The sequence below is a fragment of the Excalfactoria chinensis genome, chromosome 1, assembly GCF_039878825.1.
Source record: "Excalfactoria chinensis isolate bCotChi1 chromosome 1, bCotChi1.hap2, whole genome shotgun sequence".
Taxonomy (NCBI): domain Eukaryota; kingdom Metazoa; phylum Chordata; class Aves; order Galliformes; family Phasianidae; genus Excalfactoria; species Excalfactoria chinensis.
The window spans coordinates 121,150,933-121,176,986 of NC_092825.1; the positions used below are offsets into that span (position 1 = coordinate 121,150,933).

The 26,054-nt window shown below is 34.2% G+C and overlaps 1 protein-coding gene across 1 annotated transcript in view; it reads left to right on the forward strand.

The window, feature by feature from the left end:
- The window catches only part of PRKX (protein kinase cAMP-dependent X-linked catalytic subunit), a 52,834-nt gene extending 27,442 nt beyond the window's left edge, over positions 1-25,392 (forward strand). The window contains exons 3-9 of the mRNA XM_072361583.1: positions 2,768-3,031; positions 7,340-7,459; positions 13,140-13,235; positions 17,008-17,065; positions 17,912-17,989; positions 21,034-21,182; positions 21,667-25,392. Of these exons, the coding sequence (XP_072217684.1) occupies positions 2,768-3,031; positions 7,340-7,459; positions 13,140-13,235; positions 17,008-17,065; positions 17,912-17,989; positions 21,034-21,159 (742 nt within the window). The 3' untranslated portion in view covers positions 21,160-21,182; positions 21,667-25,392. The remainder of the gene's footprint in view (positions 1-2,767; positions 3,032-7,339; positions 7,460-13,139; positions 13,236-17,007; positions 17,066-17,911; positions 17,990-21,033; positions 21,183-21,666) is intronic.
- Positions 25,393-26,054: the final 662 nt, after the last annotated feature.

The following is a 26,054-nucleotide window of genomic DNA, read 5'->3' on the forward strand; positions in this document are numbered from 1 at the left end:
AGTGATCAGAAATGCAACTGGACAAGATTTCTTGCCTTGTTTTCAAAATGTCAGGTTTTAAAGCTTCAAGAAGGGGGATACAAGTCAAATGAAAGTTTGTGTGCAAGGCAACTGTTTGTTATGCACTTCAGCTCTCTTTTATTTTCCTGTGGACATGCTGCGTGTGATGCTCCATGAGCTGTGCTTTTGTGTTTGTTTTTTTTTGTCTGTGTCCCTTGGCAAAAGAGATTTAAAGCAACCAAGCTGAAATGAGTTAGTTAAAATTTAAGTTATGTTTAAATATTATATTTGTGTGCTTTAGGTTAAACAAGCATTCATGGACAGTGAACACTAACTTTTTGACAAACAGGGCTTTTCCCAGCCTTCTACTTTCTTTCTTGATACATGTGTTTCTTCCATTATTTTTTCTTACTATTACTGATCAGAAAAAGGAATAATATTTTTGTATTGTTCTGTATCAGATCCTTCAAACCATGTTATTTTCATCTATATATTGTGTTCCCATTTAGTATCACTAACTTAAGTACAGGTAGTATCATCCTCTGGCTACAAATCAAGGTTTATGTGCTAGTGCAGTTTAATTCTATATGTTGTAGCACTTTATGATGAAGAATTTTGAAGTAACGTTACACATCATCTATTTCTGGTGTTCGTCCTTCCTGTATCTTTTCCTATATAAAAACTTTAAGGTTTTTCTTTTCCTTTTCCTGTTACATTTACAAAAAAACATAAACAGAGGATCTTTATAAGTTTTCCAACAGATAAGTTATTTATCTACTATACTCTTTAACTGTTGTTTTGTGGGGTTTTTTTTGAAATATTTATGTTCTTGGGAGAGCTGTTCACTGGAGACTCACAGGCAATTTTTACTGATACATTTGAGTGAATTATCATAATTCAGTGGGTTCAGCAGTTTATATGATTCTGTGATTTTAACATGGATCTTGACATTTCAAGAAAACTAGAATTAATAAAAATAATCTCTCAGCCCTATCACAGTCTCGTTTTCTTGGTTGCCCACAGTGTCAGTTTCAAGAAAGAATATCTTATTGAGGAAAAATCACTCTTTGGTTTGGAAGCTTGATTTACTGTTTGTCTTTCTTATCTTTCTTGCTTATCTGTCTTTGTAGACTTACCAGCTTGATAAGGAATCAACTAATAAAACAAAAAATACTTGATCTTTAGTATTTTTTGATGCTACAGGAGGAGTTGATAGAAGCTGATGTGTCTTTCGTTCTGCCAACAGAGTGCATGGAGATGGTGTTCTTTTTTTGGCTGGAGCAGTAATAGGGATATTTGTTTGTTTAAGAATAGTAAAATATTCTTCCAGGCATTATCAGATACTGATTTTCTTTTTAATTAGTGTGTTACAGTTGGATATGCGGTATATGACTTTATTAATCAATAGAAAAAAAACAAAACAAACAAACAAAAAAAAAAAAAAAAAAACAGCTCAGGGAAATGTGAGACAGAAGATTCCTGATTTCTATATGAAAGTATCTCTAAGCCATGTGGAGTTATTCTCTTTATCCTTGACTGTTCTTTACAGCACTTAATGAGATAATGTATCATGGTATTTCTTAAATAATAAACACAATTCTTAAAGAGAGCTGTCTGAGCAAAAAAAGGAATTAGTTCTGAAACACAAAATTGAAAGAATGCTGTCTTTTTTTTTTTTTCCCCCGTATTATTTTTGTTAAAGATAGAATAGAAAGCATTGAGATCTAATGCTTATTGACTAACTTCAGTTGAGGTTGTATGTTTCTATGTAGGAAGGAGTAAGGAAAGGGAAGGAGAACACTGATGTCCTCTGTGTGAATATATTGGCAAATATAAATTTATGAACTTAAATTGTTTTGGCAGTATTTGATTAAATAAAATACAACTATGAGACTTGTTGGGTCTTAGCAGACTAGCAGTATGAGAAATCTGTTATTGGGTGCTTAGCAGATACCTGTTTTGTAAAAGGCAAAGGAATCTATCAGTTTCCTTTTCTAAGTGTTAGCTGAACACATTCTGAACTATCTGCTTTCACTTTCCAAGTTAAGTCTGCTACTTAAACAGCTGTTACATAGTCCTAGATTATTTGGGTTTAAATAGTTGCATAGAAGTAGGTTGATCCGAAAGTAATGCCACCTATGTATTTCCATGGAAACTGCAACAGATAAAGAGAGCACAATAACACTACTTGATAGAGCAAATTTTGATCTACAAAACAGTACTTTTCAATGTTGTCACTACCATTAGCTATGCATTTTTGCTGGTGGTGAACAGGAGCCTGCATGCCATGTTCATGCAAGTCTATACTGGCAGAAGTGACCCACTGTTACTACTTCTGGAATGTACCACCCGCCACCTCACCGTGTTCACATCTACAGTTTGGTGTCTAAAAACGTTCATTAAGCATTGAGGAATGTCAGATGGTGCCATTTTTTTCCACATGGAGGAATTCAGTTCCACACCTTTGCTCAGCTACGCTTGCATGTGAGACACCATTTTGTCAGACTGCCTCCCTGCTGCCATCTTTCACACAGCAACAAATTGTAATGGGATATTGGTGGGAAGGTTCAGCCTTTACTGCCTTACCACCAACAGCTACCTCTGATGCCGTAGGCCTACGTAATAAAACTGAAAGCATTACTTTCAGAGCAACCCTTCCATATTATCAACAAACTTGGAGTAATATGATTCAGTTTACAGTAATTTAATTCTGAAGCAAATTACTGTGGTAATTTGTTTATTCAATAAAATAATATTTTTATTACAGATTCTGGACCTACCACGATGAACGTTTTTTATACATGTTAATGGAATATGTACCAGGAGGAGAACTTTTTAGTTACCTGCGCAACATGGGGCGTTTCAACAACAGCACAGGACTGTTTTACTCTACAGAAATTATTTGTGCAATAGAATACCTGCACTCCAAAGAAATAGTTTACAGAGACTTAAAACCTGAAAATATATTACTAGACAAAGAAGGACATATCAAGCTGACTGATTTTGGATTTGCTAAAAAATTGGTGGATAGGTAAGTACATTCTTACTGTTTAACATACAGAAATTACAATTGGAAAAGCTTGATTTCAGAGCTCAGCATTTTACAAATGTGAAGTCACGTAGTATAAAGAAAGTGGGCTTTCTTGAAATCACTGTAACACCTTTGGCATAATTAGGAGCAGTATCACAGGTGAGCTACTATAGGAAAATATTTTTATATGCTTACATTTGTGCATTTGGACTTTCAGTAGTCCTTTTTGAAAAGAGGCTTCAGTAAAATAAAATGAGGAGAGAACATATCTAACAATATGTGTGTTGATACGTTAAATATGAGATAATCTTCCAAACAAGTTGAATTGCTAAATGCTTTGTAATTGCTGTTTCCTTCTGATTTTTTTTTAAAGAGATTTTTGGTGATGTAGTAATGTTTTTAAGCTGGATGCTGTGTTTTTGCTACCTTGTTGTTAAAATGAAACTAATATGTAGAGAGCCGGTTCAGCAAAAATAATTTAACTGATTTCTACAGTACTGTAGGCCTTAAATCTGTTTTACTAGTGTTATGTGAACATTTTGGCATTGTTTTCTCCTTTATTTCTCTCTTCTCTCTGTTTGAAGTACTCTTCCAGAATTATGCATGTTATAGAAGTGTTATTAGATTGAACAGAAGGGAAAAAAACAACTGTCAAGTTTGAAAAATGTATTTATAAGGTTTGATATCATGCACTAGTTCTGTCTCTTTAGAGACCGTATCCAGTTGTTCTAGATGAGATAAATGGATGACTCTAGTTGGGTTAGATAGCTGCTTATCTTCTTTACTCACCTATTAGCTGCTACTTTTCCTACAGTTCATGTGGGAGAGCTTTTGCACAGCATATGGGGGAAGTCTAAAGGAATGTTGAAATGAAGGAACTGTGAGAAGCCTTAGGAGAAAATTCAGATGGGACAGATTAAATCATGTCACAGTGGTCCAGAAGGTTGCTTCTTGTGTGCTATATGCTTACGGTGATGCCTTGCCTCAGCACAGTACAATGCTAGGCAGAAATAAATACACTTGTTCTGTTCACCCTTGGAATTAAAAGATCCGTTTTAAATCCATGTTTTAGTACCTGCACATTTGCTTGAATTCAGTTCCTAGTGAGCAAACAGATTTATACATGCTGACATTAAAAAAAAAACAACAAAAAATCTGATGGAAATTGGAGGCTCTCTTTGTAAGACATCTTTGTACTAAATTTTTTTCCCTCCTTTTTAGATGTAGATGCTGCCACTTAGTGGTTATTCTTAATTTGGATTTCTGTGAATGGAAGACAGGGCATGAGTAACCATTCATATAACATGATAGTTCATGTGAATGTATATCTTTCAAACTGAAAGGTTAATCTATACGAGCCAATTTGTTCCAATACATTTTAGGATGTATTACTGTGCATATAAATGTATGACAGCTAATTGAAAATACAGAAAACATTTGGAAGGAATGAAGACTTTTTCATGCAAAAAATAGGTAACTCAAGTCTTTGTTTTTTGGGTTTTTTTGGTAACTGCATGCCATTCCTCCCACAAAATCATTTTCACAGTATTGTTTCTGTCACTGTAAAAAAATGTATTGTTAAAAACAAGAGAAAAAAACAAAAACCAGACCCCAGCTATCCACTATCTATCCACTAACACACTCCAGTTGATTGTGGTTATTGTGTCTTATAAACTATTTTTGTTGTATAAACTATTGTGTATACTAAACATCTAGACCAATACAAGTAAGTATCTCTATGTGTGAACCTTGTGAGTCTGTATATGTATATATTTATCATGAAAATGAAAAGAATTTTTGTTTTTTAAACATGTAATGATGTTCCTAGAGGAAGACATGATTTGTGAAATAAATTATAAAATAAATTGTGTGCACAAGGCCTGAATAGTTACATGTTCTTGATGTATATTACTTCAAATAAATGATTCTGTAGTACTTAATTTGAGGTTTTCTGAACACATACTTCTCTCTCCCACTATGGTGCATAAAGAAGCAAAGTTTTTTTTTTTATCTACGGTTAAAAAACAAACAACCATGAGGCAGAATAAATCACTGTTATTGATAGGGTATAGGAAAGATTTGAGTTTTATAGTTATTATAATTATAGACTTCTTATGGAAAGGGCATACCACTGCTCAGGCATATTATAACAAGTAAACATATTTCTGATTTTTTCTATGATTGCTTATGTGTTATATCAGTGGAATGTACAAAAGTTTACAATTTTACATTTTTGTGCACGTATTTTACATAGCTTTTGAAATTTTCAAGTAAAATAATGATTTCCATGTTTGTTTTTAATGGAATGTTGTTCACTGTTAATTTTATATTCCTCAGTGTAAATCCCATTTAAAAAAAAAAATAAAAATAAAAAAGATAATAATAACTTAGGGGGTTAAGTTCAGTACACTTCTTCACTCTTCCTTAAAGTGGTTTCGCCTCACAACAGTTCTTCTGAGTGGACTTGAACAGAGAAAACAAAAGGCAAGATGCAGCAAGTCTTGTTCTTATGTAATTGTCTTGTGCGTCACTGTAGAAACAAGAATATCCTGAAGAACAAACTTTTGAGGGCTGCAAACAAAGCCATCTCCAATGAATTTAACTATGGAGGAACTTCCAGAAGACAACATGAAAAAGGACGGTACATATCTCTGGATCCTGTGTGAGAAGCTTGGCAGGGACTGTAGAGATGGAGGCTAAATAATGTAGGACGCTACAACATATTATCATCCAGACTTTTAGCTTCTTCAGATGACACTATTAACAAGTCTGACAGATGCTATTTGATAGCTTATCTTTGTTAAAAACAGTTTGTTTTCCTAACTTTAAAGTTACATGTTCAGTATTATCAGTTATTACTTACCTGCATTTCAGTGTCTTAAATCTTAGGAGAGTGGGTCATAATTTTTTTGTTTTAAATGGTAGGCATTATCTTGGCAACTGCTAGATGGCAGCAGTGTGTAAATAGTGCTGCATGTAGGAATTTTCTTGGATGTGATTGATTTGGAAATTCAGTTTATATTTTCCAGCAATTTATATTATGCCATCCATTTGTCATTAAAAACTGATGATTTACTCTTATACTAGTGAACGTGGCTTCGATAGTATGCACAGTATATCAGTAACTTGCTCAATTTAGCTGTGGAGTAATTTGCATTTGCTGTTTTCAAAATAGGCCTGAGGAAATTCAACTCCTTGCACCTTGAATTTTTGAAAGTTATGTCTGGTTATACAGCTTGTCTAATCGTAATTCCTAAAATTTTAGGAATTATATATATATACATATATATATTAAAGCTCCAATTGAAGTAGTTCTGCGATCTTAGAAAAGCTTTTTATTTAACCATCTAAAAACCAAAAGATAAAACAAAACCACTGATAGTCTGAGATGCCGTTATACGATTTTTGAATGCTTCCTTATGGTTGTGAAGAAGGCTGTTAAGTAGAAAAATGGAAGGAAAGGAAAAATGGGAAGGTGAAAGATGTATATATTGCTTTTTAAAGGTGATTGCTTTTCATATTAATGCATTCATTACTGGTTTTGTTGCTTTCCTTGGAGAAAAATCATATTGCATTCACAAATAAAACCATCAGAGGTTTTTCTTTCTATAGATTGTGTTTCAGAATACGTTGTGATGTGAAACCAGGCAAATTCTTCACAAGTGTTTGTACAATTACAAGTGCATGCATAGATTGCTCTGAAAGTAATGATTTTTATTTATTTCCATGGAAACTGCAACAACTACAAAGAGCACAGTAGCGCTATTTGATAGAACAAATTCTCAGCTACAGAACAGTTTTTCACGGTATTCACCACCATTAGCTATGCATTTTTGCCAGCGTTGAACAACACCTTGTATGCCACGCTTGTAAAAATCTGCATGGCCATCTGGAATGTGAGTTGTCTTTCACACTGTTTCTGCCACTGCTGGGCCTGTCAAATGTCTGCAGCTTACAGGGTGAAAACTACTGTGAATGATTTCAAAGCAACACGTAGTCTAATGGGTTTGGTACTGTGCTAGCAGCCAGGAGGCTGAGTGCACTGGTGTCTCCTGCAGCCAAGAAGTTTCTTAATATCCATATTTTTCCCTGTATACCAGGTGAACTGGATCATATGACAGCAGTCTTCTGAGATCTGTGGAGGTCTTGCTTTTCTTTTATTCCTATATGTAATAAGTGATGTACACTCATCTTGAACGTTTCCTGTTTTGTTGTTTGGGTTTTGTTTTGGTTTTTTTTTTCTGTAATTTTAGATCCAATTCAGTCTAATTTTATTATTGTATTTTATGTTTTCTGTTTTCCTCCCAGAACATGGACGCTTTGTGGCACTCCTGAATACCTTGCACCAGAAGTCATACAAAGCAAAGGTCATGGGAGAGCTGTGGATTGGTGGGCCCTGGGAATTCTTATATTTGAGATGTTGTCAGGGTAAGTGTTAGTGATTAATATATCGCAGTAATATTATGTCAAATATAAGGTTATGAATCTTTGCTGGTTCTGTTTGTGATATTCTGAAGATCCAATTTGGGTTAAATTTGTTATTACCAGTTTTCATTTTTTGTCTTTAAAGAAAAGAATTATGGTACTATATTAAAAGCAAACAAACAGAAAAGTACCATTATCAGCAGGATATTTGGGGAGAAGCTAAAAAAGGTAATTTCCTTTTAGGAAGTTTAAGTACTTTTGTTACTTTTGTTAAGTACTTTTGTTTTAACAGAACAGGAGTTCTGTTAAAGTTGACATTTTTATATGCAAAACCATATAAAGATGAAGACAATGAATACTGGTTTTCTTTGAAACTTTTGTAACCAGTTTCTAGCATAGCAAAATAACAGTTGCATTGAGAATCTCAGTTTGTTAATAGATAAGAAGCAGGAAGATGTGTTAGTGCAATTTGTGTTAGTACTGAGGAATGGGGAAAAGGTAGTCTGTTTTGATAATGAGTTTTCTCAAATGTTATTTCTGTTGTTTTGAAATTTGCTTTATAACATTATTAACAGAAGATATAAAATTGACATGAGATTTTTTTCGGCATTAATATAAGTAACCATTTCTCACTCTTAAGTATTAGGTATTAAGTATTAAGTATTTGCTCTGATTTAAAAAAATATACATTTATATTTTCAGTAAAATAAGTAACAGGGCTAGAAAGAAAGTGAAGTTAGAAGAAAGCGAAATTGTGCACGTGTGTGTCAAACAAAACATCCACATGCTTTTTCTCACTTTAAAAATATATATATTTAAAATCAAATTTCTCATTGTTGCTGCCATAGAGTAAGTACAGATGAAAGCAATGTTTTCATAGTTTCCTAAGAAACAGTGTATTTCAGTAAGTGTTTGATAGTGTCAGAATATCGGTCCCAGTGTGCTCAGTGCTTTCTCAGAGGCTGAGCATGCATCAGGTTGTCATTATGGCTTTTTGTTCTGAATCTTCAACCCCATGGGGAAAAGTAAGAACAAAAACTTCCTTCCCTGAATTTGTTCTTCCTTTTCTGTGATGTGCCATCAGCACAGAGCTGTGGTGCTTGAACAAAAAAATTGACTGCGTGAGCAGAATATCAGTGGCTCATTACTTCAGAGCTTCAGTATACAGCAAATGTTTGGTGTGAATGAGCATACCCAACACTATCCAAACTGTGTCTGAGGACAGTGCTGCAGCCCACTGCTTGGTTTCTTAAAGTCCTGAAGATTTAAATATGCATTTGTTGTGAATCTCAAGGCAGAAAAAGCACAGAAATGTACGAAGAGTTTCCAACTGACACAAGCAATTTCAGCTGACTTATCTAACAAACAGTATTTTATATAGGTTGGTCAGCGTAGAGGCCAGGCTTCACCTTTCTTCCATGGCTTCCTGTATGGGTGGGATTCTCTTCTTGCTTCTCGGAGGGATAAATGAAAGGAACAAGATTCCAAGAAGCCCTTTGCTTCAATCTTAGTCCTAGACAGCATGAGGATATAAGTGTCCCGGGCAATGACATTATCTCGGATGTTACAATCTCCCAGTGGTTGTCTGAGTGATTTCACTTCCTGCCACAGGATTTGGTGGGGGACTCCTCAATATCAGCTTTTCTGTTCTGCCTACTGAGTCCCACTGAAAGTGCAAATCTGGCAGTTCTCTCTTTTTTTTTTTTTTTTTTTTTTAACTCAGGTTGATAGGATGTTCTCTACTAGCATAGTAGCATAGTAGTGAGAATGGTTTCTAAAGTTAATGTACTGAATGCAGATGATATTCAAGGAAGATCTCATCTGTGGACTCAGTGAGATCTCAAGAACACTGAACTGTGACTGCTGCATGTTCTGCTGAAATATAATGGGTGTATTTTTAACATAATGGGAGCAGCTGCAGTCATTATTAGCTGTAGGATTTTCTGTGACCTGATATTGTATGATGAGATCTCAGTTCCCTCAAGCTTAATAGGAACATTTCAACTATTGAGACTCTTAACTAATAGAGATAAATGATGCGTTTTCTAAAAGACAACGGAGGTCTTGCATTGTCTGATTGACAGAGCAGCTGCCATCTGCGAGTGGTTTTTTAACAGTCTTTCTTTTACTACAGTATTTCTGATTTAATAAAAGTACTTGTGTTTATATGCTCTCCAGAACGATGAATATATGCATCATTTCTTTAGTGGTTGTTTGGGGTCTCAATCCACATCTGGTTGATTTAAAATTCTGATGTTTTGTGGGCAAGGGGTTGAGGGAAGCAGAGACTGTGTTGTCCATCTTTTCTTTAAGAGGAAATGTTATCACACAGGGTAAATGCTTTAAGCATTTTATCAGCTTTTCACTATTGCTGGCAGTAGCAAAGTTTTAAAGCACTTTCCCTCATACACACAAGATATGGCTTAATACTTACTATCAAGGCTTTTAATACAAAAGCCGTCATGAGTGGCTTTGTTTTGTTTAACCCCTTAAAAATTCAAGGAAGAGTTAAGAAGCAGGACAGTTATTTGAAAGTGAACAAAAATTGACTTCATGACCAAGTTACTATCTGCAAATACATAGCTTGTGACATTTGGTAGTTATTTCCTGGAGTTACTCTCTGGACCCCAAAAGCAATTGAAAAGAATAGGGAGATGTGTGTGTTAGGAAATGATCTCTCTAAAAACAAACAAAATAAACCACACTTTCCTGTTCTTCAGTGTCTTATTTCACTAACTCAGTCCCTGGAGGCCCATGGAATTCAGGTTCTGCGCATTCTAAGTTTAGGGCAAAGTCCTGTTTAGAACTGAGATAATAAAATATGGGAAGGAGAAAGAATAGGGTGAGAAGAAATCTTTACAAATCAGATTATTAATGTCAGAGTATTTTTTAGTTAATCTGAACAATCTAAACAAAGTGTCAATAGAAGTTAGGAGATTTATGTATGTTGAGTGATTGTGTTCTTTTACAGTCTACCACAGAGGAAAATATACTTGTTATTTAATGTATTACTTGTGTTAGATGATTATTGTACTGTCATCAGAAATACAACTAACAGAATTTTCTCATTTAGTGAGAACTGTGGGGTTTTTTTTTGTTCTGTTTTGGTAGTCACATGACATAGAATCATACAATCTTTTGAGTTGTAAGCGATCTTTAAAAGTCACCTAGTCCAAGTCCCCTCCAATGAGCAGGGACACCACAGCTAGACAAGGCTGCTCAAAGCCTTGTTCAGCCTGACCTTCAATGTCGGCAGGGATGGAGTGTCCACCACCACTCTGTACAACCTGTTCCTCTGCTTCTCTACCCTTATAATAAAAAACTACTCCTTATATCCAGTCTACATCTCCCCTCTTTTAGTTTTAAGCCATTTTCCTTTGCCCTATCACAACAGACCCTTTCATACTTGGTCTATTTTTCATAGGTAGATAATGATTTCTGCCTACAGTTTCTTCTTTCAGACTTGTTTTTCCCTTGAGGTTTTGCAACACCCCTTCTTCTGTGTTAAAATGATCTGTTATTTTTGAGACCAGTGTCAATGCCATTGTTACGCATCAGTTAGCAAAAGGAATGGCTTGCAGCTGTTGTCCTCTTTACAGAGAATTTTTAGCTTTTTTTAAGTAGGTGGAAAAAAGGCAGCTGTTTATATTTGCCTTGTGGTGTGAAGATGGTTTGAAGCTCAAGGGGTTTTCTGTTGATTTATAAGGTAGCTTCCAGCACAATACTTGTGCTGTTGTGTTAGAATTCCATGCTATGTGTTGCAGATTGACCAGCTGCATGTAGTATCAAAGTCAAGTTATTTGGTTTTTGAGTAAGAAAAGTTTTCACCTCAATTCTCATATTGCAGTATAGTTCAAATACACTTTAAGCAATATTGCCTTTAAATTTTTATATAGCCAAATGTAATTTAAAAGAGAAATTGAAAGATAACGTAGTAATTTAGAATTTTCTAATTAGGAAAGCACAAAGCAAATTTAATAGGCACAGATACATAGAAACATATGCAAGTTCCTTATTCTTCTTAGCACCTCAACAGCATATAGAACATTCGGAGATGAAGGAAAAAAAAAAGTCCTGTATTACGTATCAATCTGCTTACTGCAGCAGGCACCTTCATGCTAAGTAGTTCAAAGGTCAAATTCTGATTGCTTTTTATAATTCATTAACACTCAATAACAGATAGAAAATAGTAAGTTGAATCTACTATTTGTTGTTTTGCTTTGGAGAATGTGAAGGACATTACACAAGTGAAAAAGTTTGTATGATAGTGTCTGGTTTGCAGAAATGTTACATGTTTTAAGTATGTCCATTTTTCTTCTTTTCTATCAAAGTAGCAATTCATAAAAATGTAAATATTCTTCCTGATATACGTATGTTCTCTGGTTTCAATAGTGAGAATATTCAGTTTCTCATAAAAAAAGCAAATACTTTGTTCATTCAAAGCTCAGAAAATTATAACCTTTTTTTCCCTGGGGGTGTGGGGGAATAATTGTAGTCATATAGGGAAGAATTTGGTTGTGTACGTGACTGAATTTTACATTATTGAAAAGGAAATACTAACCCATTTCTCCATTAGCTAAATAATAAAGCATTTAGTACTTCTGAAAATATATACACAGAGGAAATAAAGTGTGGTACTTGTTGAGGACTAATCTGCTTTGAGTAATGTAAAATTAAGGAAAAACTTGAGATGAAGAAATGTTTTTGCTCTTGTTTCTGCTACCGTTGACTTCTAAAATTATCAGCACTGTATGTGTATTGTGTATACATACATGCAGTTTAAATCTGTTAGAAAGTAATTACAAAGTGTTAGGAAAATGTGAAAACGTCTTAAGTGTTGAGGCTGTTGTAACAGTGTTTGGGATTTTGAATACCATCTGTATTAATTATATCCAATTTCTGTTTCGTGAAGGTTTTGAGGTAAAAGCACAAGAAGGGGGTGTTGTGTTACAGAAGTCAAGGTGGGACAGATTAGTGAATGGTTATTCCATTCCCCTAAAATATTTCCTGTGGTAGTTTCTAAAAAGATGACTCTGAAAACCTCTTGGCACTTGGTCAAAGCTGAATGTGCCTGTTGTATGGAAGCTACCTACACTCTGAGCCTCTTGCAGTAATTGGGGACTGTCATATACTGGTAAGGAAAGCACAGCAGAAAATTTTCTCAAATCTCACCGTAGATGCAAGACTGGAAGCAGTCTCTCTGTTAGCTCACAACATTTTTTGTGAATTCTGTAGAAAATAAGTGTAGAATTTTAGTTGTATCTTGATTTCCTCATCATCCTGGAGAGATTAAATCAGTGCTTTATGTGTCCCAATGAAAAGATAGGTGCACTTCAAGAGACTTTAGGGATCTAAACAGTGTGAACAACTCGTCTCCTTCAGACCTTCTCTAACAAAGCCTGTACTTAAACTAAAGAAGTACAATAAACTGAACTGGACAACATGTTTGTATGTAGGGCCTTTGACAGTTAGGATGGAAGCTAGTCAATGGTCATAGGACAGAATTTTTTGCAATGGCAGTCTCAATATGGCTTGTTAATTTATTTACCAAATTACTATTTGATTGATGATGTCCTACCAAAACGAACCATGTAATCAGTTTGGGGAGATTACTGTAACATCATAATATTTGCAAGATCCTTTTTTTTCCTAACCTCTCTAAATTTTTTTTGTGTTAAAATAGGTTTCCTCCATTTTTTGATGACAATCCATTTGGTATATACCAGAAGATTCTTGCTGGCAAAATAGATTTCCCACGGCACTTGGATTTATATGTAAAGTAAGTCTGTGATTCTCAACCATGTCTTTTATGTTCTAATTTCCTTCTGAGTACTTTTTCTGAAAGGATCTTCATAGAAGATTCTGATTTTCTGAAACACTAAGTTGGGAAGTATTTTAGATTGCCTTTACTCTCACACTTAAAGTAAAATTTTATGTCTGATAGACTTCAGGCCAGAGATACAGTTGTTAGATACTGTCTGCCTCTCATACTTTTCTGCATATGTTGGAATATTAAATGCCTTCCTGCATTAAGTAAAGCTTATTGGTGCTAGCATTGTGTGAGAGACGAAGAAAAGTGAACCATGAGGAGATACTTCAGCATGGATAAAAATTAGGAGGGCACTATACTGTTCCTATGTGTAAGTGCCACTTAAATCACTCTTGACATAACTACTTGAACTCTGATACTTCTGAAGTTCCAGTGTAAAATGGCACTTCAGATAGTGGAATCCCAGTTCAATGTGCAATCTTAAATACGCATGTCTGTTTTCATATTCATAATATTTTTCAATCATGACAGGTGTGTAGCAGATAAGAGCTTCTTTCTCCTGTTCCAAAATTCCTTCATTGAAAGTGCTGTCACTGAAATAATTACTAGTAAATTTTAGAAGTTCTAAAGTGCAGTTGTAAACACAGGTGTCTTATCTCAGAGGTAGAAATGATTGCATGAGTGAGGGCAGGAAGTTATTCTTACATACCCGGGTTAATCTTTCAAGGTGTTTTGAAGTGAGCTGTAGAAATGGCATTTGCTTAATGTCAACAGTAGTTTGATGGATAAAATGCTGTATGGCAAATATAACAAAATCTGTCCAGCTTTATCTGCACATTCATGAATTCTCCTGCAAAGCTATTAGTTTGGGGAGAAAGTTTTAAGCCTTCTCTGAATCATTAGGTTCACTGAATCAAATATGTCTATGTCAGATTATGCTCATTAGTGTCTCTCATTTGTTTCTGTTCTTAAGAGTGTTTCCTTATAGTCTTGAAGCAGTTTCTAACTAGGGTAATCTTCTCCAGTCTATCTTAGAGTGTGCGTTTCTAGTGTGCATACTATGTACATTGAAGTATAAAAGCATGACTAGAGTTGAATAGCTCAAATTAGTGTACTTGGGTAAGTCAGCATAGAGTATCTAGCAGCTTTTGAAAGCATTTGAAAGTGGGGTTGTTGTTAGTTTATGCTTGTATTTAGTGTTCACAGACCAGCACTTACCTCTACTATCCAGAAGACACCTGATGCTGTTAAGTTTCCTAGTTATGTTATTAAGCATGTATGTGCAGGTCTTCAGTCTAGACATAAATTGCAGCATACATTAATCAGTGTACTTGCTGATGCACCTCTCTGCCAGTTTTTGTTATCCAGATGTTCTTCCAGCTTGTGCTTGGCAGTTCATTCCCATTACATTCCTGCCTTTAAGGGGTCTTCTGGGATTCTGGTTTGGACTTTCTTCCTTTTTCACACCTTGGTTTTGAGTGATCTCATCCATTGACTTCACCTGCTTTCCTGCACCAAGCTGTTAGCATAATTTATGTCTCCTGTTGCAGCAACCTCCATTTTAAAAAAAAAATAATAATAATATGCAGAACAGGTAGTCTCACGTCTTTGCACTGTTTTCTTAATGCACTTGCTAAGATTGTTTTGTTCTAGTAAGACAGACTGCTTTCTTACTTATATCCTTTTCACTTTTGTTATCTTCTTCCTAGCAGCTGGTATCTCAGCAAGAATGAGGACTGTCTTGCATCCTATCTGACACATTCATGCTATACTCAAAGTATTGATGTTATACAGTGTTTGCAACAATTGTATTACAAGACTTTTCTCTTAGGCAGCAAAACTTTTCTTCTGTTTTTGTAAACTTTTCTTGCAACAACAATTTTGGAAAATGCCAAATGAAACATCAGTGCTATAGAAAATCTGGAAAGGCCATAATGTAGAATCTAATTCTCTTTGTACATAAAGAAAGCATTATCAACTGATTTAAATCTGATGATTTCTAAATTGTTCTTGAGAAACGACAAAGTAAAGAAACACTCAGCTGTCACTTGATTCAAATTAATAGGCACTTGTTCTATTGAATGCAGCATTTGTTTATTTTTTGTGACAATGCACATCACTAAGTTTAGCTATGCTATTCTAATACCAATTTTTGAAGCTAACAAAGAATGATCCTTTGAATGTTTTCTAGTTATACTGGAAGAGCAAGCTCCATGATTTCACTTTGGCCATATGTCCTGTGTCTCTCGTTTTGTTTTTCTGGATTTCTTTTCAGTTCTTCTCAGTTTATAGCCACTTTTGTAGCCTTCTCTGTGAAAAACTGGAAGGAAATATTTCACTGAAGGTCACTGTAAAAGGAGTCAGTTGCTTTATTTAATCTAATCCAAACAATGACTGTCTGAAACTATCATGAGAGTTTAAAAAAAAAAAGATTTCTGCTTTGACTTCTTTATTCTCCTTTTATCTGGCAATTGAGTATTTTTCCAGTTTAGTTTTAGAAGTGTATCCTGCCAAATACAACAGCTCTTGAAACAGTTCAACACATTCACTGTGAGTTCATGTATTCTTTCTGCATTCACTTTTGTGATTCCTAGGATACATGACACAATGTTGTTTTTGTATTGGGACAGTAGGATTTTGAACCAAGGGTGGAAAGACACAGGTATGCCATGTTTGCCTCTTTTTTTTTTTTTTTTTTTTTTTTTTCTTCTGTAAATCAGCTTGCTTAATCTTCTGCAAGGTTGAAGAGTCTAAATTGCCCATATTCTCTAGATCTTCAGCATTCCATGCAATATTGGAACTTTCAAGTCTGTTGAGGCTGTAGAAATGAGAGGTGGCTAAATTGTTCTTACCTTTGATTGGAAGTTTGTGAAAGCAGAATGATATTGTGCTTTACTATGTAGCACAGTAGTGATTGAGATACAAATTAACTGCTTCAAATATATGAAGCCACATTTTCTCCCAGCTTATAAATTAAGTAATCAAGTGAACTCAATGAATTATGCTTATTTAGTTTTATGTTGTTTGGCACTTAAAAAGCACTTTGCTCTTAAAACACAACTCCTTTCTGTCTCCAAATATATTTTCATCTTTTAGAAGGTTGATGTAGCTTCATGTAGAGTTGCTCAGTGATCTTGACTCACAGAGGAAGATTTTCATTTTCAGTGAAATGAAAGCTTACAGATCTTACTAGTTTTATAAACATGAGTAGTTCTTCCATGTTTTCCCAGAATATTCAGCTGTCATAGAGTTTAAATTTGAATGGATGAAGTTGAGGGTGTGACTTTATCTGTATTCTAAGTATAAATTAGGGTTGTGTTCTGCCAAATGGATTTGAGATCAATTTTGATATTCAGAATGCCCCAAAAAGTACAGCAATGCAAAGAAAGATAGTAACACTTGCCCCCAGTGGCGCAGTGGTTTAAGCTGCTGCCTGCGGCACTGAAGGGCCCGGGTTCGAATCCCCCCCCTGTGGTGCAGGGGTAGAAGTGCCGCTTTGCTACACAGGGGGCTCGAAACCCGGGAGTTGGACTCGATGATCTCTAAGGTCCCTTCCAACTCACATGATACTATGATACTATGATATGATACTTGGGCAGAAGGAAAGAAAAGAAAAAAGATTATCACTCTTTACTCTCCTGAAGTGCAAAATAAATGAATGGATAAGTTATACACACTATTAACTAGCCAAAGTGATGTATGCTTATATTCTACAGCATTTGTATGGTAGTCAAATATATATTGCTTCTGCTGAACAGAGAACACATATTCTTTATTGCAGAGACCTTATTAAGAAGCTACTTGTGGTTGACAGGACAAGGCGATTAGGAAATATGAAGGTCAGTATAAAATGTTAGATGTAATGCACAAGGTAAAAGAATTCTACAGAAAAGACTTAAGAATAGTTTTTATTTTTATAACCATGAGTTCGAGTTACATGTTTCCAAGTGTGACTTTTGTTGTACTGATCTAAATAAAAAGTTCAATTCTGTATTTCTGGAACTTGTACTCAAATTGCTATCCCCCTCTTCTGAACAGTAAAAAACAAACAAACAAAAAGATGGTTTTTTCGTTAATGTACTTAATTGAAACCAAGCCAGCCAAGGGAAAGTAATCACTACAAAGCAATAATACCTTTAGCCCTACATCTGAAATGAAAAAATAAAAATAAATGGTTTTGTATATGTAAATATTTTATAACAGTATTTAGGACTTCTTGTTGTCAGTACTAAACATCTGTAACATTTCATAGAAGTATTTCCCACTACTTTTTTCTACTTTACAGTTCACCAATCCACAGTTAATTTTTTGATTAGTGTGAGAATTAGAAGGAGAATTAGAATGGAGGTCTGAATAAGTCATTCTTTAAAGCTCCAGAGTAAACTGAAGTAAATAAAACTGCAGCGAATGGCATTGCGGATATTTTAAGTTTAATTTTCATCTCCCTTGTGTAAGAAGAATGCTAAAAATAAATAATTTGGACTATACTGCTGGAACTCAGGATCTGCTGGGGAAATAACACCTGTAAATTTATCCTGTAGAATCTTTCGTCAATTATCACCTGAAAGAAATGATATAAGGTTAAATAAACCTTATATTTTGTGTGGCATAGTTCTTATGATGAAATACATGTCTTGGCATTCATATCATTTAGTAAATGTTTTGTTTTTCTTTCTTTTTTAAAGAATGGAGCAGATGATGTGAAGAGACATCGATGGTTCAGGTCTATAGACTGGGATGCTGTACCTCAAAGGAGACTAAAGGTACCATCTGAAAAATAATGTATAGGGCATGCCAACAAGAAGTCATTGTTCATTTCAACTGTTCTGTAGAAATTTTTTTTTGCTGTGTGTGTGTTTTCATATATGTATAAGTATGTGAGTATTTATATCCATCAATAATTATACTTTCCCTTTTGCACTGCAAAGTTAATTTATTTGAATGTCTATTCACATTTTCTATGCAATACACTTATGAATAGTTAATTTAAAAAAGCCTACTTTGTTTTGCTCAAGTCAGGTGATTAACATTACATACAATAAGCTTCAATTTTCATTATAGGTCTTTGTAAGTAACTACTATTGTAGAATTGAAAGAGCGTTGGTGTGGGGTTGTTTTTGTTTCCTTTTTTTCATCCCCTTGTATTTGTGGGAATATTCTCTCTGGGCTTTAGTTTTTTCTGCCAAGTTCAACTCAGGTAAATGCTTTAATAAAATATAAAGCATATGGGACTAGGAGGAAGAGGAAAGGTGAGAGAAGGATTTATGAATGTAATTCTAACACAAGTTTTAACAGCACTGAATTAGAATTCAGTATTATATAAGGGCAGATGTTTGCAAAAGCTATCAACACTGCAAAATGATTTTTAAAGAACTCTGGAAGTAAACCTTTTCTCAAAGTTCTAACTGGAACAGCTTCTTACAGAAGTGATTTTCAATAACATAGATTGCCATCTGCAATCAGTCAAGTACTAATTAGATGTTCGGATTTACTTTTATTTGCATGCCTTTTTACAGTGAATTTCTAACTAGATAATTTGGGGAAAATAGAAGTGAAAATGCTCATGAGGCATTTTTTCTAACAACATCCTAGTGTAATTCTGTAGGCAATTTTTTTCCTCTATTTTATGTTGGAATTATAACACCCAATTGACGGTTTATCTAGAGGTGTTTTAACACAGGCACTGTGAATTCTGGCCATGCAAAAATCACAGATTGGAATATAACAATTCTCCTCTGGTTTACAATGTTCTGTATCACTGTATTACTAAATAAATAGCAAATAGTATTTAACAAGAGAATGTTAGTCTCAGATCCAGCCACCCTTTAAGCAATATTATTATTAATAAAAGGATTCAGGTGATGATTGCATTGATCTTTAGAAAATGAGAATGAGATGCTACTTAATTATTCTTCAGATCAAAGTCATAAATTGGGTCAGAAATTTGCTTTGTGACTCTGCTTCTAAAAATAACTATTTTGATAATGTTAGTCTTTTATATACTGGCAAAGAGATGGAAAACATAATACATACGTTTTCCCTCTAAAAAGTATGAGTTGTTCTGTTGTGCAAGTGGAGCATTGAATTGCACTCCTGAAGTGATTTTAAATGTCAGTGTTTTGCAAGTAACATTAAATGCTGGGAGAGAGAGAACATAATTTTGTTAATGTTAATTCCTTTCTCTGCCTCTCTGTTACTTAACAAAACTTGTTTCCCTGGTAGTTTGCTTCCAGGGAAGCAGGGCTATCAGGCATTCCCCCTCGTAGAGCAAATAGTTCTGATTTTTCTTGAAGACCTATTTTCCAATGGGCCTTGAGGCTCTTTGACCTTTTGAAAGCAAGATGAGGATAAAGTAGGTTTTGGGCTGGACTGCATCTTCCCTTGACTTTAGCAGTAGCATTTTGGCAGTCTTCAGTCAGTTTGGGTAGCTGTCACTGCATAGGAGTTTTTGAAAGTACATTTTCAAGTTGTTTTTGGGAACACTGGAGGATTGAGATTATGAAAGGCTATGACGTGGAGCGCTGTCCTATATACTTGTGTCCCCCACACACAGTTCTCCAAAACTGCGTTAAACATTAAAGCAGAGAAGCTGAGCATCTGGTGCAAAGCAGACTGTGCCCATCTTAATAATCTGCGCAGTATTCTGTGACTGCCATATTGCCAAAACAAGGCTTTATTTTTGACTGAAGTGTGGAGATACTGTCTATAAGAACTTTTCTTTCCAGCTGGAAACTTGCTAATGCCATTTTTCAAAGCCTAAAATTTCAGGTTAGATCTCAAAGCCAATGGAAACCTTTATCAGGGAATGGAGAACAACATTGTGCTTTTTAGTTCTTCTTGTTCTGTAAGTTACTTTGGCCATTTTGATGTCCTTTAGGTTTTCTCAAACTAGAGCAGTATGTTTGGTATGCAGATAATTAAGGTCTCTATGTCACTAAGGAGGGGACAGAAATGAGTAAGGAAATGTTTTGGTTTTTTTACCTGTAACTGATTGTTTCAGAAAGGTGGTTTGTCATATTCCTGTGCCCAGAAGGGCAGAATAATCTCAGCACTAAACAGAAAATAGGGAAAAAAAAAAAACAAACAAAACTGTGAACTGGAAATCCAAAGGATCTTCTAAGGAAAGAGGTAGAAAACAATTATTTCTCATTGGATTTCCAATTTCCATAAAATCCAAAGATCCATTTGTGTTAAGATGTTTTTACAGACATCCTTGTGAAATCAATTTCTTACATTGCAGCAGTTTCATTATTTGCTGCCTAGAAAAAGGCATAGTATGTAGTGTGAGGCACATACAAGTTAGTCATTTCAGCCTCTTCAAGTGCAACCAATCTGTTTTGAAAGCAATGAAGGCTTTTTTTTTTTTTTTTTTCCTTCAATTACAAAGCAATTACCTGCACTGCTATCATGACTTTATCTTATTTGAGACGGACATGATGGTGATTATGCAACTGCTTGCCAGTTAGCTGAAGTGTGAAGGATGAGGAGAGTGGCAGAGTACTCTGATATAGAACGTGCCTGGAGGTTTAACTGAAATAATCTTGTGAAGTAATTAACTTCCATTTGCAAAGTAGCTGGCACTTGAATGCTAAACAAATAGATACCTGTGTTATGTTTTGTTATTGTTTTTTTGTTGTTGTTTTTTTTTAATTTCAGACAAAGCTTTGGAACATGTACATGTTTCTGTGATCCTTTTCCTCTCAACATAAGTCTTTTTCTTTCATTTTTTACAGAATTTCTGTTTTAATGTGATGGAGAGAAGCAGGTTGATAAACCATACTATCTTTTTTTGTGTTTATTCTCATAGCCTCCTATAGTGCCGAAAGTATCCAATGATGGAGATACTTCCAATTTTGAAGCTTATCCTGAAGATGACTGGAACAAAATGCCTCCAGTACCCCCTAAGGACCTAGAAATTTTCAAGAACTTCTGAATGCAACATCTACACTGGACAAGGTATGTTTACAGGCCAGGAATCCTCTTCAAAGAATTGCAGGTCGGTAAGTTAGAGCCTTGTGCAGAAACTACATTTTCCAATTCATAATAGTGATTAATTCTTCCATGAATTGACCACAACAATATATAAATAAAACTGAAATAATATACTTTAAAACAGGCTTACTGAATGATAGATATATGCCACAGTCTTCATTCTATAGTGATGCTTACCCACACGTATTTTGATCTTTCCATTTTACTTTTTAAATTGAGTGTGAAAAGCAAATATATAGATTGATCTGACAAATAACAACATTTATTTCTTAATTCCAAGAATTTTGTATTAAGAGTAAATGCTTTAGTTTGAGGAACAAGATTGTCAGTTTAATTCTTTGAATACTTTGAATTATGTTTTAGAACTGTGAAAGACTGAAAACTGACATTGAAATTATATGTTCTGCATTGTGTTTTTTAATTCTTTCTTCATTGTTTTTTGCCTTAGAAACTGGAAAGAAATTGAAGAGCAAGTCTGAAGAAAAATTAAATTAGTACATAAATGAAGACTTTCCTTGTGGATATGCATTCAGATATGCAAATGAGAATATAATGAATATCTAAGGAGTTGGAGGCAGGCAAGAATCAGTTTTAGATGTAAACATTTGGCATTGGTTTAGTAAATTGTAATATTGAGTCTACTCCGAAGTAGACTTGAGTAAAGTGATATATTTTAGGATTTTTTTTTTTTTAACTTATGGTTTAGTTAAGTTCCCTGCTATTCCCAGATCCTTTTTGCATAATTAACTCATAGATTTAATTTTATAAGTTTATACTAAACTTGTGTAATTAAAAGCACAAATTAGTATATATGTATATAATGAATACAGTACAACTAAAGCACAGGAACTGTGCAAAGATGTAAATTTTTGTACTTTGCAGAGTCTATGATTTTTATTTTTCAAATAATGTTTTTCAAGAAGTTCTCTAGGGATTAAAAAAAAAAACTTAAAAGGATAAATGAGTTTTTCATCATCTTATATACATTTTATAATTCTTTGTAAAAATAAAAAATAATTAAGTTTTAAATAAGATTTGTACCTAAAATTTCCAATGCCTCATACTTGCAACCATAGTACTTGAAAGCAGAAGACAAGGGCATGTTTTATTGTAGATTAAGATGCATCTTAATTGTTAATTTATGAAATTCTGTTACACTTTTGTCTCTACAAACCAGGATACTGAGTGATAATGTGCTGTCTGAAATGTGATTCCTCTTGTGACAACTCTCTGTAAACACTCAGTTCAGTGCATAATGGTATAAGGGCTATAACTGGCTCTTACAGGAGTTGTTCTCTCTCTTAAGCTTGCTATCTTCTCTACATTTAAAGCATGAGCCATAACAGACTTTTTTCATTATTGGCATAGTTGTTGTGGAATATTTGGCACTTCTGAATATCAGAGGGAACACTAAATGTATGTTAGAGCCTTATTTTTCTGCTCCTGCTTTTGGAAATAGCCTAAAGTCTCCACTGCCAGGAATTCCATATGTACAGTGTTCAAGCCTTAGATCTGAGGAATTTCTTTTAAACTGTATAACAGCTTTCTGACATCTTAAGTACACTGAATTTGGGAAGTATTTCCAATACTGTTTCATTGTAAGTAGCACCAAGTATCAGTATGTGCTTATATCTATTTATCTTCATATATGAGTACACATAAACACAAAAGTACATTGTATACAATTCAGGATTGATTTAGTCTTTTCCATGTTTCATATTGTGATATTTGTTTTAATGTAGGGGAAATTAAGTGCTTTGATTTCAAAAAGTAAATACCTTTAAGGTTTTAGGTAACTTTTAGGGAAATCATGATTGAACTTGTTGAAGTTGTACCACTACGGTGGATGGTTCTATATAAAACTATCTCTGTAGATCTTACAGACTGTTTTCCCTATAAAGAATTATCCACATTTTTATTAATCTAAAATGCCATAAAAAAAAAATAATAATAATAAATAAAAAATAAAATGGAGGCCAATTATTCATTTTTCTGAACTAAATTCTGTGTGCTTATTATACAGGTATTCCAGTAATTGCAAATTAAATTACTTTTTTTGTAATTTTATGACAGATCTACAGCTGGTCTCTCCTGGTGGAAAAATTACTTCAATTCTCTTTTGTTTAGCTCTAAATAATGTGGAGATGTAGTAAAATAGTAGATGTACTTTGAAAGCTTGCAACTTCTAGTTTATTAAATCTGTGTCTTTCTAAAACAAATTAATTCTTAGAAACTGTATAACATTTGCAGAAATACAGTATATAATAAAGTTATCCTTCTTCAAAGATGTAGTTCTGGAATATTAGAAATATTGAAAAGCGCTTCAAGTTGATTAACCCAGCTGAAAATCAGTGAAAACTATATAGGAATATATAATAAAGAGAAAATCCAGGGAATGTTATCCTTTTAACACAGTAAAAATACCTCATTCTCTTGAAAAATGAGTCTAGTCTTCTTCATTTGTATACATAGAGTTAGTTATTCCAAATCAGTTCAAGAAACTGAAGTACATAAAAGAGCTTACTTTGTCTAAGAGGAGAGGAAACAGTTTATTTTTTAACGTGCAAGTTTGAGTATTTTTTGGGATCTGAAGTACTACAGAAACAGCATGGTTTGTTTTTTTCTTTCAAATTTAAAAACTGCGCTGTGTTTAAATCTTTAGCGCTGAATAAATGGAGTTTGAAGTTGTATTTGACTGATTTGCTAATTGGTGGTCAGAAGTTTTGAAAGGTTGAACAGAAAATTGTGGATTTTCTTTCTTACCCATTCTTACTCACGTAACCATTGCTGGCAGTGGATGCACTGGCACTCACTATGATAGAGACTATAGAAGTGAATACAGCTTACTTTATAGTGCTAACCCATGGACTGTTTCCAGAACCATGGAACCTAACTACTGACCTCGTCAACATGCTTTCTAGTACAAAGCTACCTTCAAAAATTTTTAAATTAAAATCCTTAATAAGAAACCTTTTTGAAACATTATTATAAACGATCAGTTATTTTCTCTACAGTCTTCAACTTACTGGACTGTTATTTTACATACCCATTTTATTTATTTGAGCAAGTGAGCTGGTTTTATTTTAAGTCTTTGCTGGGACTTCATGGACCACTAACAAATACAGTCCTGTCTGAGTGCTCAAGCAGATGTTTCCAGATACACACTGCTCTAAGGACTCTGGATTTATTTTATTCTTCCTTAAGCAAACTAGAAGACTTTTGTTTGTTTGTTTGTTTTCTCCTTCCTCTGCTCTGAAGTTCATTTTATTATGGTTGCTTTGTTAAGATATATTTTTGCATATAGACTGTTGCGTAAGGACTGTTTTCTTGCAAGAGCCCATAGGCCTTTCATATTCTGCTTTGGCAAACAAGAATGTTAAACATTAGAAAACAATCTTATTTTTGAGTTTTATATATCTATATTTTTAATTGCCCGATTTAAGGTTTTAAGTGATAAACATGCATTGTAAACTTGATTGCCTTGTAACCAAATACTAAAAATGCTTCATGATTTAAGTGGAGAACATGCTGTAGATTTTCCTGTAAATTAGCTTGATCAATGAATATGTGTGCTACTGAGCTTTAACTAATGTGATCTTCCACTGTAAAAAAAAATTCATTGTTAATTGATCAAAATATAGGTACTGAACTATGTTTAAATAGATCAACAGGGATTTTGCAGGTTTGAAAGCAATTAAGATATGGCTGTTTCTCGGCCCATCTGCTTGCCATTCAGAAGAGTTGTGATGCAGTGCTTCCTATGCTATGGAGTTATTTTTCAGCTTTCAATGACTGTAGCATGATTCCTTTTTGTACTGTACTGTGTACAGACTTCCCATGTTTTGCACTTTTCTATGGCAAACCTAACTAACTGCTTTATAAATACTCTGTTGTGTAGTAGGTAGTGATAGTAAAAGCAGGCATTTGTGTAGTACATAACCAGTTCAAACTGCTAGATTTGCGAGGTTAACTTGGACTAATGCTGTATGTTGCTGGTTGCTTGTTGTAGCTCACATGTATAAGTACTGTTCAAAGTTACAGAGTCAGCCCTCATTGCACAATGAAAATCACTGTGATCTGTACATAAACCCTAGTAAAATTTTATTGCTGCTTAATTTATGTAATATCTGTCAAATCTGGATTCATTTAATAAACCTTTATAACTTTTTGAATGTTTAAACCTAGTTTGCTTCTATTTATGGTGGGAGGTGGTACAGGTTCTTCATCCAAAAAAATGGTTAAGGAGAGAGGAATTGGAAAACAACTGTTCCTTCTTCTCAGGAGTTAAGTCTTTACAGAATATGACAGAAGTGGTGGAAAATATTTCATTTGTCATGGAAGAAGTACCAAGGAGTGCATTTTCCAATTCATTTCAGGTAGTACTGATACTGAAAGCTGTTGACGTGAACTTCTCATTAAACTTCGATTATATGGCCCTAATATATTTGACATTTTCACAATTTAATGACCTGAACATCATTTGGAACATTTATTTAAATCTTTGCTGTCATTTTGCTCAGCACCAACAAATATTCTTAAAATGTCGAGCACACCTAACTGAACCTTTTCTTTATCTTCCATCAAGAACTTCAATCTTGCTTCTACTAGAAATCACTTAGCCATTGGTTGTAAATTACTTCTCCAGTGTCAGTTGCATTTTATTTCTTACCCACATGTAAGTTAATCTTGCAGAGGTAATTATGTAGGCATAGAACTGACTGACTGGATACGATATGAAATACTGAAGGGTTTGTTTTTTAACACAGTTCTGCGCTTTTTTTTCCCCCATACCTGGCTTAAATCTAAGCATACATTGACATTTTTCACACATAAAGC